The sequence below is a fragment of the Leptonychotes weddellii genome, chromosome 2, assembly GCF_054177405.1.
Source record: "Leptonychotes weddellii isolate Sample4059 chromosome 2, ASM5417740v2, whole genome shotgun sequence".
Lineage (NCBI taxonomy): Eukaryota > Metazoa > Chordata > Mammalia > Carnivora > Phocidae > Leptonychotes > Leptonychotes weddellii.
Genome location: NC_138370.1, coordinates 114,820,439 through 114,833,897, shown reverse-complemented (window position 1 = coordinate 114,833,897; position 13,459 = coordinate 114,820,439). Strand labels below are relative to the sequence as shown.

The following is a 13,459-nucleotide window of genomic DNA, read 5'->3' as shown; positions in this document are numbered from 1 at the left end:
CCTCTCCTCTTATAGGCCTGACTCATGCCTTCATAATGCAGCTATTTCATTGACTGTGTTAACATTTCTATTAGTCAGGCTAGGTCTTTGCTCTTGTAGCCTGATTGACTCAGCTCACATTTACTGTGCACCAGCTTTCATATATATTACCTCATTTTATTTTCCCAAATTGCCTAGTGAGGGACTTTGACAGGAAAGTTGTTCAGTCAACATTTGAAGGATGAAAAAGTAATCAAATGAATGATTACTCAAATCCTACTGAAGAATCTTTGAATATAGAGAGCTGAATCTGTTGCTTCTAGACATAAATACATTAAAATATTGCACATTTATTATGTGTGTGTGTGTTTTATATACATATTCTAATAATATTTTCCTAGGAAATTTCTTTTTATATCCACACACACACTTATTAGCCAAATAAGTAATATAAATAACCAATCTTGTTAGTACATACATTGGGGAAAAAATGGCATTTTTATTCTTTGAATCAATACCTTTGACTTCTAACAGATACTCCTTAGGCACATTAAGAATACTGATCAGTTTTATAATTGAGGGCGAAAACACTTTGCATAAAGCAAATGGACTTTGTCTTCCCAATGGTGGTAAAAGTATACATTTAATACTTAACCTAACCTTATCCTCTTACTTGTTTCACATTATTTTATGGGTTTGTCCTGTTGTATTTTGTTGGTTCTAGCTGAAAATTAGAGATACTTGTCTATTTTAGGATAAAAGTATTTTGGATGCTTAGATGATAATTTTAAGCTAGGCATTAACTAATTCTTGGACTTTATGCTTATATGTATGTGTATGTACGTGTATACATATATATACATACCCAATATATAAGGTTCTTCACACCATTGTCCAGTGATTTTTTTCTTTTTGGAATCTTATAAATTAATTAGAAATACTGAATTACTACTACTCTTATTGATTATAACTAACTATAAGTTTTGGTCAAAAAGAAACAAATAGGGACATGTATGCTACAGAGAGCTAGCCAACTTGCATTAATGCTTAGTGTTTAAGGGATAAAGTTAATTTACTCCAGAGAGCAAATGATTGCTGTTATTTTTTCTGATATTAAAGTGATTTATTTCTATAACATGAAGTATCACATTTGCATCATTTATGCATTAATACATATTATGTAACAAAATTACTACTTTTATTTTATAACATTCATACAATTTTAAATCCACGGGTAGTCATATGTTGGCAAATAATCTGTAATTTTCTAAAAGCTTCAATATGCTTAAGAATTATACAGAGATTAATTTCAAAGTTTCATTTATAAAAATTATCTTTCCAAGTGTGTTGCATTCATCTACCATCACTACTACCACATCACACACAAACCAGTTTGAACTATCAAATTATAATTGATATTAGTAAGTATGTTAATTTGCTAGGGCTGCTGAAACAAGGTCCCACGGTCCTGGGTGACTTAAACAAATTTATTTTCTCACAGTTCTGGAGGTAGAAGTCTGAGATCAAGATGTTGGCAGCATTGATTTCTTCTGCCACCTCTCTCCTTAGCTTGTAGATGGCAGTCTTCTCCCTCTGTCTTCACATAGTCTTCCCTCTGTGTGCACACATGCATGCACATGTCTGTATTCAAATTCCCCCTTATAAGGGCACCAGTCCTACTGGATTAGGATTTGCCCTAAAGAACTCACGTTCATTATTTCTTAATCTGTCTCCAAATACAGTTAAGTTCTGAGGGACTGGGAGTTAAGGGTTCAACATATAAATTTGAGGGTGAGGGTAAAGTGACACAATTCATCCCATAACGGGAAGAGATGAAAGAAAGTGTGTGTGTGTGTGCGTGCACGTACACATGCTCAGATTGCTAAGTAAATGAAGTAATTTTATTAACATGACACTTAAGTAGCATATTTATTGGTTTATTTTAAGATATTTGTGAATGATCAATCTGCTAAAAAAAAAAACTCTCAGTGGAAATAGTAAATTCTAGTTCTGATGCTAACAGTCCCTCAATTTATTTAACTAGCCTTTATCAAGTACTGACTAAAGGCGTTTTGCTGGGAGTGATACTAGCTGTAATGTTGAACAAGCCATGAACTATTGTTCCTCATCTGCAAAGCTATGATTTAAAATCTCTTTACCTGACTCATAAGATTGCTCCACAAATAAGAAGTAGATGAAAGTGCTTTGAGAACATAAATGTGCTAGCCAAGTCATTATTAACATGATTTTAAAAAAGTAAATCCATTTTCCTCTTGTTGCTGCTTTACCATACAACTTACCATGAATATTTTATTCATTACTAATAAAAATGTGAACCACTTATGAGTGGAAAATTCTTAACATAGTGAGCATTGTCAAATTCAGGAAGTCAGCCATGATGTAACAGAAAAACAGTGTCAGAAAACTTAAGTTTAAGGTTCAGGTCTTGCCTGTACTAGCTGAGTAAACCTGCTCAAATCATTTAAATTCTTGAGAGTTATTTACTCATTTGTAACTGAAATATACTTATTTCACAGGGAATCATTTATGAGGAATTAACATGATAATATCAGTGGCATGATAATCACATATTGAACCATGTGATGATAATCAGTCCTTTTGTGAACTATAAATCACCATCAACGTATAAGATGATGACATAATATTATTTGAAATAGAATTTGAAAGTGACCAAGTAATCTATTAATGAATTTTGTTAACATTTAAATTGGGACAAGCAGACAGTCTTAATGCCTGAGCATGTTATGTTTATTTTATCTTAACATTATACTTTTCCAATAGATGTGCTACACAAAAGATGGAGCATAGTATCTTCACCAGAAAGGGAGATCACCTTGGTGAACCTGAAAAAAGATGCAAAGTATGGCTTAGGTAAGTCACTGAGATTCTTTTTTTTTTTTTTTAATATTTTATTTGACAGAGACATAGCGAGAGAGGGAACACAAGCAGGGGGAGTGGGAGAGGGAGAAGCAGGCTTCCCGCGGAGCAGGGAGCCCGATGCGGGGCTCGATCCTAGGACCCTGGGATCATGACCTGAACCAAAGGCAGATGCTTAACGACTGAAGCACCCAGGCGCCCTAGTCACTGAGATTCTTAAAGGGATGTAAGAATTCAAAGAGAAAAAGTGTATAGTATAATATTGGCATTGAGGCACCAGCCCACTACGGATCAAGATACTGGTTGCCCACCCACAGGCCCTTCACCCCACCCACCCAGTCAGGAAATGTGAAAGATGAAATACTTACAAGCAAAACTTCCACTGAATTTAACAGTCCCATTTCACATGTGTTACCTATTTATCATATCTGATATAAGAATCTCTACACTTACATGCATTGGACAGACTGCTCATTAATCACTGAAAGCAACAGTGTCATGAAGATCTTTCTTAAATGTGTTGTTTCACAGGATTTCAAATTATTGGTGGGGAGAAGATGGGAAGACTGGATCTAGGTGTATTTATTAGTTCAATCACCCCTGGAGGACCAGCTGACTTGGATGGATGCTTAAAGCCAGGTACTTTACATCTAGATAATTTCCTAAGTACTTAACTGACAGGCATGAATTTGCATAGATGGCAAAAGTAGAACTCGGGCAAAACAAAAATAATGAAAAATAATGTCGGGCAGTGACATATCTAAGACTTAGTATGAATTTCTTTTTGTTTTTGAAAATACTGGATTGTCTATTTTTACAGGAGACCGTTTGATATCTGTGAATAGTGTTAGTCTTGAGGGGGTCAGCCACCATGCTGCAATTGAAATTTTGCAAAATGCACCTGAAGACGTGACACTTGTTATCTCTCAGCCAAAAGAGAAGATACCCAAAGGTAATGTTGTGGATGTTTCTTAGCTGTGTATTGTTTCACTTCTCACAAGAACTTCAATATCATGGATTGGATTTAAGCTCCTTATTTCCTTTCTGAAAATGTAATATATGTAGCTCTGTTTAATATACATTAGTGTAACTTTTCATTCATCACTTCCAAGATTTTCTATCTCATTCATCTTTAGTACTCTATGCATAAAAATGGATTTATTGTGCCAAATTGATGTCACTTAAGTGAATTTTGAGTACTTGGTGCATTCCATCACTTCATAGGCCAAATCAGAAATAAAATTCTTTACCCTGGTCTAATTAATATAATTATGTAATAGTTATCTATGAAGTCCTATCCTGAACAAGATTGTAAAAAGTAAAAGGATAAAAACATAAGAAATTTTAAAACAAGACCATATCATTTTGTCTCATAATTCCTGCCATTAGCATGTTGTGGGAGAAAAGGCACTTGACCAAGATGAGATGACTTGAGTTTGAGCCATGGTTGTTTTTCATTAAGGAGGAGACAGTGATCTTGGCTCTGCCTTGTCTACCTTGCACGGAGTTGTTCAGGGGCTCAGGTGGTGAGGCAGTGTTTGTGAGAGAAGCACACACAGCACATGCAGTGGGAAGGGCTCCAAGTCTAAGGTCAGATACTGTCTCCACTGCTTAACACTGTATACCCTGAGGAAATCCCTTGAACTTGCTAAGCCTCAATATACTCATATATCAGATGGTGAATACAGAAGTGCTTATCTTACAGGTTTTGAAAATTAAATGAGATAATACATGTAAAGAATTAGCACATTGCCTGGTACCTATTAAGCACTTAAATGTGAGTTTTAGCTGTCATTATTAACAGCATTTTTCAAAAACATTCTAGTGCTAATTATGTGCAAGTTACCTTCATCCCAAAGATACAGAGAAATATGTAAAAGAATAGTTCAATATTACCTGAAAAACAAGTTTAGATAGTGAATTTTCGGCATAATTTCAGACAATTATGATACAATAGAAACAAAAAACAAACATTTCATACAGTATGTTGTGACAGAAAACTTTCTTACATTGTATACAGATGAGTTATTTTGACTGTGGTTTCTTTTATTCACTAAATATGTATGTGTGTGTGTATATAAAATATGTACATATATAAATAATATTTTCAGTACTTGTTACTTGAACAAACAGGGCAAATAGAAAACACCATCACTGCCCAAAAAGAGCCTTATAATCTAATTGTAGTCCAATCATCTTAGGCAAAGGAAGCTGATTACATTTGAAAATGTAGCATACTCAGAACTATTCAAGCAGCCAAGAACCAAACAAAACCAAAGAAGGGTTATTTTATTCACCCTTTTTTAGCAAAAGAAGCATATGAATTCAGAAGAAACTCATTTTCCCTCTAAATAAACCTCTAAGGGACTCCCATCTTGATTTTCTTTTCAATAGATATTTTATAGAAAATGCATTCATTTGTTCAACAAATATTTACTGAATGCCTTTGATGTGCAGGACACAGAAACTCTACCCTCATGGGACTTACACTTTGTCAGGGAAGACAAATATTAGTTAGAACAACTAACTAAACAAATGTTTCATTATAATTATGATAAATGTTAAGAAGTCCAAGGTACCGAGAGCATTTAGCAGAGAAACTTTACCTAGTGTAGGGACCAATAAAGCTTTTCTTTTCAGCAGAATTTCATGTGGTTATTTTATTTTTTTACTATTCATTCTCAATAAAAGTTAAAAGTATGATGTTAAAGTATAGTTCTGTGACACTTTTTCTTCAGAAAGCTAGATTAATCTTACCATATGTGTAGCTATACTGTAATGTAACTTGAAATAAAACTCAGAGAACCTAGAACATTACCAGTAGGTACGTTAGGCTTATCCCTCTCAAGTATCAGCCACTGAAGAGGAAGGTTTTTATTTTTCTTTATGTTTACTAATGTTTTTAAAGTTATAGAATACATACTAGTTTGTTAAAATAAATCTAATTTATACAGAAATCAATGAGGTAAAAAGTAAAAGGCCTCTTACCCCATTTTCTAGGGAAACTCTTTGGTGTCTATGTCACTTTATGTATATTAGAGAGAAATTTTTGGAAAAAAAAATACTGCCTGTATGTGTACACACACACACACACACACACACAAACACATACACTTTTTTTAAACTAAAAATGCAGTTATTTTTTTATAATCTAAATACCAATTTGCAAGTTGCATACTCTATATTCTGAACATCCATGAATATACACCTTTTGCATGTGGCATTATATTTCATGTCATGGGTGTATCAAAATTTAATGTTTTTCTTTTATTGTATATCCAGTTTAGCTATACTTCTTTTACAAATGTGGCTCCAACAAATACACTTATATGTATACCATTGGAAAATGTACATATTCCTAGAGGTTCGATACCTAGAAGTAGATTGCATATGCATATTTAAATTTTCTACAAGTGCTATCTATTTGCCCAAGTTTTACTAAAGTGTAGTCAGCCACGTAGATGTGACAGTGTTCTCCTCACACCAGCAGTGGTGTGAAAAATTATCAGTCATTCTCATTTTTGTCAGCCACAGAGGTAGAAAACTACATTAAACTGCACATCCCTGAGCAACATGAGAATGTCTTTTCATATATTTATTAACTGTATTTCACTCTGAATTTCCAGTCTACTGGAAATTGTTGCACAGGAGTTTTAAATCTCTTTCTTACTAGCTTTTAGAAACTCTTTATTAGGGATGTTAACTCTTTGATTATTTTTTGTTATTTTTGCAAATATTTTCTCTCCAGTTGCTCGTTCCTCTTTTAAGTTTTCCTTGGTTTCACTTGCTAACATAAAACTTTTTTTCTTATAAATTTGCATCTGTAATTTTTTTACTGAAATTTATGATTTGTGTCTTTCTTAGGAAAGCTTTAAATGGCTCTTGATAAGAACTGTATTTATAAGGAATTTGGAGTTGCCTTCATAATTATTTGGAGTCCAAAAAATGCATTCTGGAAGGACAATATAAAATAAGTAAATAAATAACCATTAAATAAGGATCAAGGAGTTTTGGTGACTCAAATTATTTCTAGTGAGGGAATCAAGAAAGTCTTCACAGAGGAGACTCATTTGAAATAGGTATTGGAGAATGGAAATGGGGAGTTAAGGCAGGGGTGTATGCATTTTTATAGAAGATGCAACAGGAATGACCAAAAGAGGGGGCAAAGGAAACAGAAAGCACCTGCCGCATTTGTCGGGTCCTCATTTTGGCTCCAGGCCCTGGATCAGGTGTTGTGAATATGTTACCTGTGTAAAATCTTCCCACAGTCATTACGAAAGACTCTGCAAGTATGTAAGCACAGCATGGGTGTCACTAACCTGTTATTCTCCTTGATGGATTTTGACTTCTAGGGCCTTCTACTCCTGTGCACATTGCCAATGGCATGAAAAACTACATGAAGAAACCTTCCTTCCTTCAAGACAGTGCTATAGATTCTTCCGTAGATCACTGCTGGCCACATGGTACCGCAAGGCACATCTCAGAGAGCTCCTTTGGGCTGTCTGGGGGCCTGCGGGAAGGAAGCCTGAGTTCTCAGGATTCCAGGACTGAAAGCGCCAGCTTGTCCCAGAGCCAGGTCAATGGTTTCTTTGCCAGCCCTGTAGGTGACCGAACCTGGCGGGAATCACAGCACGGCAGCCCTTCCCCTTCCGTGATATCCAAGACCACTGAGAAGAAGAGGACTTCTACTGACAGTAATCGAAGCAAAACTAAAAAAACAGGCATTTCTGATGCAACAGATTACTCTGACCGTGGAGATTCAGACATGGATGAAGCTACTTATTCCAGCAGTCAGGATCATCATACACCAAAAAAGGCATAGTTTAATTTGAATCTCTGGGTTTTTTTTCTTTTCATTTAATAAAGCAGACAACAGCAAATATATTACAGAGCAGAATAATCTACTATAAACTGCTTATGTTATTCTGGAAAGGAGGAATACTTTATGTACTGTGTTACTAACTGCTACTGCATTTGATGCTAACTTTCAGACAAATTAGCAGCTTTGAATACTAACTCTAAAATGGCTATCATTCTGGAAATTTGCAACCTGATTACAGAAAGGAATGAATAATCAGGTTATGATATTTTCTACAAGTTGTGTCTTGCATACTTAATGTTTATATTAATAAGAGAATTTAATATCTGAAAAAGTTGTTCCTAAATAGTTCGTATAATGGGCAGTTGACTTTACTGTTGATAGCCCAAATTCTTGTGAAGTTCTGAACATATGAAAATAATAAGAACAACAACATACAAAATTGCTCATTTCCTAGAAATGATATAAATGTAAACTCATACTCACAAGTGGATTCAGAAAAGAACCTTAAGCTATTTATTCACCGAGGAACCAACATTCCTCATAAGAGGGTTGTGCCCTTACAAATGGGGCTAAGCTGTTGTGCCTGTGTTTATATTGGATTTGTAAATATAAGCAAAGTAAACATGAGGCCTAATCATCTTAGAGGTCCCAGTTGAAAGCTGCTACTTGATATATATTGATTTTTAAAGGAAATAGAAATACTTTCTAAATGTGGGAGCATAAAAAACATTGGACAAGGATTATGTAAAAGCCAGATTTGAACTGGGCTCTGGGCTTCCCTCTGCCTTATCTAGCTGTTTGACCTGAAGCAAGCCCTTTAATCTCTAGACCTCAATTTCCTCAGCCATCAACTATAAAGGCATTGGATTAGGTGATCTCTGAGATGGCTTCCAGCCCTCATGATCTTTGAATTTACTCTATCCCTTAATATCTTGCTTTTCCTTAATTTTTCCAAAAAACACATACTGATCTTCCAGTAGTAATTCATTTTGACTCTAACAAGAAATCCTTTTGTTTGTTCTTCTTTGTTAAGGAATCTTCCTCCTCAATGAATACATCCAACAAAATGAATTTTAAAACTTTTCCTTCATCACCTCCTAAACCTGGAGATATCTTTGAGGTTGAACTGGCTAAAAATGATAACAGCTTGGGGATAAGTGTCACGGTACTGTTTGACAAGGTTTTCAAATGTTTTCTCTTCTCCATTTCCAGCAGCCTATTATATGCCAATTTATTAATTTAATTATTTTGCTTCAAAAGGGAAACCTGTCAAATATTTCCCAAATTAAAAATTAAATTACATCTTAAAACTTTTTTAAAAAACGTGTGCTAATGATTTTTCCTGTGGTTTAAAAGAAATTAGACAAATGCTACTTATTTAAACCCCATAGATTTCATAGTGCTTAATCTGAATACAAGACTAAAAAAATACAAAATTAATAAGTATGTTTTGCATACATTTGACATTTCTGCGTGAGCATCGAATAATGTATTTTAACCTATATCATAAATAAATTCTAATGTATATTTACATGCCCTTTCTCTCCATAATATATCTTAATTGTAAACATGACTACTATATTAAGCTTAGAGGTTCCCAAGGAACATACATACTTTTACAGTCTTAAAATACGAGCATAGGCTACTTGATGAAAATACTTTAGAATTCTATTCTATTAATTCTAAATTGTAACATTATCATTTATGACATTTGAAGGATATTGTTAGTTAGGAAAAGTCATTTTAAAACATGGTAGAAATAGCACTATTAACATAGAGGTCAAAAAGAAAACCTAATTTTCAAGCACTTTTAAAAATATTATAACTCTTTACCTCTTGCCCTTGACTTCTTTAGAATTTTATTATCTTCATTTTGTGAAGGGAAATAAAAGCTGTGCATCCACAAGAGATAGAGAATCTACTCAATTAGATCTCATTTACAGTGTAACAAAACTAACCTACCAAAGCCTTTTAAAATGAAAAAAAAAGTTCCTTGACTCATAGATTTGCAAGTTGCAGTTTAGCAAATATGATCTGACGTAAATTATTCTATATGCTGTTTTTTCCTGACAGTCATGTTCTCATACTAATTTCGCATAGATGGATTTTGTTTTCTGCTTGCTCATAATGCATGGTGTAGACTTAGAAAGGGAGAGCGATTCATATAGTCAAGGTCTGGCGTGTTGTTTTCTGAGTAAAGAGTTTTTCTAGAGTAACTGTTTTACATTTGGAAAACTTGGCTAGAAATATTCTTGGGTTTTGAATTAATTGCATGTGCTGATGTGTTGCTGCTTTGGGTGATGAACTTCCTGCTTTCTAGGTCTCAGATTTGAAAGATGGAGTGTGAAATTTTCCATATGACAAAATGTTACTTTATTTGCCTTTTTCCACTTAGGGAGGTGTGAATACCAGTGTCCGACATGGTGGCATTTATGTGAAAGCCGTTATTCCCAAGGGAGCAGCTGAGTCCGATGGTAGAATTCACAAAGGTAGAGTGTTTGTGTGTGTACAGGAATTATACATAGGATTATTACTTCAACAAATAAATAAGAAATTACAAAGTTGATAGAGACCTTCAAATATTCATAATATAAAATAAGAACTTTTTTTTTTTTTAAGATTTTATTTACTTATTCATAAGAGACAGAGAGAGAGAGAGGGGCAGAGGGAGAAGCAGGCTCCCCGCCGAGCAGGGAGCCCGATGCGGGGCTCAATCCCAGGACCCTGGGATCATGACCTGAGCCAAAGGCAGACGCTTAACCATCTGAGCCACCCAGGCACCCAGAACATATTTTTTTTTAAAGACTAAAGCATTATTTTAAGACTAAAGCATTAAAAAACTCCCTGATGTCATTCCAGAAACTTCTTTGCAGCCTATTCTCTAGTATCGGAAAATATCTTGACAGTGTTTTATTTCATGTTTTGTACTTTCTAAGAAGCAAATTGCCAGAAAATGGGAAAGGAATAGTGCCCTTGTAAAAACACTGACATCTACATTTTTAATAAAAACTAACTAGGTTAATTCTCTCCAATCTCTCTACATTTGTAGTCAGTTTATCTTTTTCCATGATTTACATAGATTCTATAATACATACAATATCTTGTTCAAAATTTTATTTAAGATTGATCATAGAATTTGAAAAGAAAGTAGATACATGAGTTTGTCCAGAATTTGTCTGAGTCTATCCTCAAATAAGTTAATATAAAACAGGGCGCCTGGGTGGCTCAGTTGGTTAAGCGACTGCCTTCGGCTCAGGTCATGATCCTGGAGTCCTGGGATCGAGTCCCGCATCAGGCTCCCTGCTCGGCAGGGAGTTTGCTTCTCCCTCTGACCCTCCTCCCTCTCATGCTCTCTGTCTCTCATTCTCTCTGTCTCAAATAAATAAATAAAATCTTAAAAAAAAAATTAATATAAAACAATACCACAAGATATTAAAAAACATATAGAATCTTTATCATTTGCTTTTTTCCAAAATTACTGCTTAATTTTATAGGTGATCGTGTCCTTGCTGTCAACGGAGTTAGTCTGGAAGGAGCTACCCATAAGCAAGCTGTGGAAACACTGAGAAATACAGGACAGGTAATAACAGCTCATTATACCAACCTTTTAAGATATGTTAGAAGAACATAATAATGTGTGAATAATATCTGTCTCACTGAGGTCTCCAAATTTGTTAGTCAAGAAACCAAGCCTGACTGACGTAAATGTTCTGGTATTTTCTTTTCCTTCAAATTGGCAAGCAAGGATTATGACAGGTTTTTCACTGAGGAAACTTGGCTTTCTATATCACATTTTGCCCTAATATTACCAGATCTGACAGGAGAAAGGATGGAGATTGAATTTTTAAAATTTTTTGTAAATATCTACAAATATCTAAGTGATTTTCACTTCTAGTCATTTTTCAGCTCAAAGGCTAAATTATTTTCTGAACTTTACCAATTTATTTATAATGGTCTGTATTATAGTGGTGATTTTATTCTAGTGCCCAAATTTCCTATAATATGTTTATATTCTAGAAGAGAAATTTTTTTTTAAGAGAGAGAAAGCAAGGGAGGGGCAGAGGGAGAGACCAAAAAAAACCCTTCATTTTGAAATTTTCAATCCCTTTCTTTGTTATTTTATTTTTTTCTTCCTTTACCTGTATTTTGGTGGACCAAGTAATTACTGTAAATGATTTTATACCATCAACTCTACAAAGTCCTAAAAACTTATCTACTTTCTTATAATTCCTCTTAATGAAGTGCTATTCCATTTGTCCAGGTGGTTCATCTGTTACTAGAAAAGGGGCAGTCTCCAGCATCCAAAGAACATGTCCCCATGACCCCACAGTGCACCCTTCCAGATCCAGATGCCCAAGGTCAAGCCCCAGAAAAAATGAAGAAAATGACTCATGTCAAAGACTACAGCTTTGTCACTGAAGGTCAGGCCTTGAGAGACTGTCATCTCACTTTAACTTCTTACTGACTTACTCAAAATTTAATTTTTATATATTGGATCATAATTCACACCTGAGTCTCATTACTCTTGTCAACTGTAAATAATCTGATGGAGCACTATACCAATTTTTTTTTAAGACACATATTTGTACCTCTTAGAGTTTGAAAGACCTTGGATAATGAAGTCATGCATAAAACAAATTATGGCCACCTAATAGTGCAAAATTCAAATGAAATTTTCAAGGGAAGAAATAAATATAAATAATTGCTGAGAATGACTTTAAATCCACGTGAAACCTTGACTCTTAACATTTTCCTTATTTTGGTTTAATTTTATGGATTTGTCAGGCTAACCTTAGGCAGAAATTCACCTCATAGTTCCCAAATAGTGGTCTTTCTTAAAAATTTTGCAAGCCCTTAGGCATACCACTACTTGGTTGTAAAATAAGAAAATTAAGAATGATGTAGTACTGAGTTTTTCAAAAGGCTAAAGTGTTCCTAATACAAAAGTACTCTTTATTCTGAGATTCCATTTATCTCATTTTTAGGGACATAAATGTCCTTTACTTTATAAATGATGGTGGTGGTATATAGTCATTGTTTTGTCTTTTATTTTAAATCCTTATTTGATTGCCAAATGTTAGTACCTCTGAATTAGTCAAAAAAATAAGGAGAAAAAATAGCCAAGCCTGTATTATTTTATCTGATTATGAAAATAAAATTAGCGTACTCACTTTATCTCACTGCCTGATATTCTTTATTTTTTCTATCACTCCTTTAAATGTGTTTTTTCATTCTTTTCTGGTTATTATTCTTTCAGTTTCTTTTGTTGATGAGAATTTCTTTATAATGCCATTGAAGTTTACTGGAGTAAAGTATGCCTCACTAAAACATTAGAATGTCAACTTACTTTCCTCTACCCTTCTCTAACATTTGTTCTGCTCTTCTTACCATCTCTCCCTATTTCCTTCATTCTCCTTTCCCAGATTTTTCTCTTTTTTTATGTTATTCTACGGTCTTTTAAAATACATGGGATTAAAGCATAATTTTATTTTCAGAACCTTGATATCAAAACCCTCTCCTGTTCAAGTAGCTTAGTTCATGCAGCTTAGTTTATTGTTTTCTTTTTTTTTTTTTTTAAAGATTTTATTTATTTATTTGAGAGAGAGAGAATGAGAGAGAGCACATGAGAGTGGGGAGGGTCAGAGGGAGAAGCAGACTCCCTGCCGAGCAGGGAGCCCGATGCGGGACTCGATCCAGGGACTCCAGGATCATGACCTGAGCCGAAGGCAGTCGCTTAACCAACTGAGCCACCCAGGCGCC

The 13,459-nt window shown here is 34.5% G+C and overlaps 1 protein-coding gene across 1 annotated transcript in view; it reads left to right on the top strand.

Annotated features, from left to right (window-relative positions):
- The window catches only part of PTPN13 (protein tyrosine phosphatase non-receptor type 13), a 203,483-nt gene that overhangs the window by 152,719 nt on the left and 37,305 nt on the right, over window positions 1-13,459 (top strand). Inside the window, exons 21-28 of the mRNA XM_081813137.1 lie at window positions 2,782-2,871; window positions 3,409-3,516; window positions 3,698-3,829; window positions 7,230-7,693; window positions 8,733-8,864; window positions 10,095-10,188; window positions 11,194-11,279; window positions 11,961-12,120. Coding sequence (XP_081669263.1) covers window positions 2,782-2,871; window positions 3,409-3,516; window positions 3,698-3,829; window positions 7,230-7,693; window positions 8,733-8,864; window positions 10,095-10,188; window positions 11,194-11,279; window positions 11,961-12,120 — 1,266 coding nt within the window. The remainder of the gene's footprint in view (window positions 1-2,781; window positions 2,872-3,408; window positions 3,517-3,697; window positions 3,830-7,229; window positions 7,694-8,732; window positions 8,865-10,094; window positions 10,189-11,193; window positions 11,280-11,960; window positions 12,121-13,459) is intronic.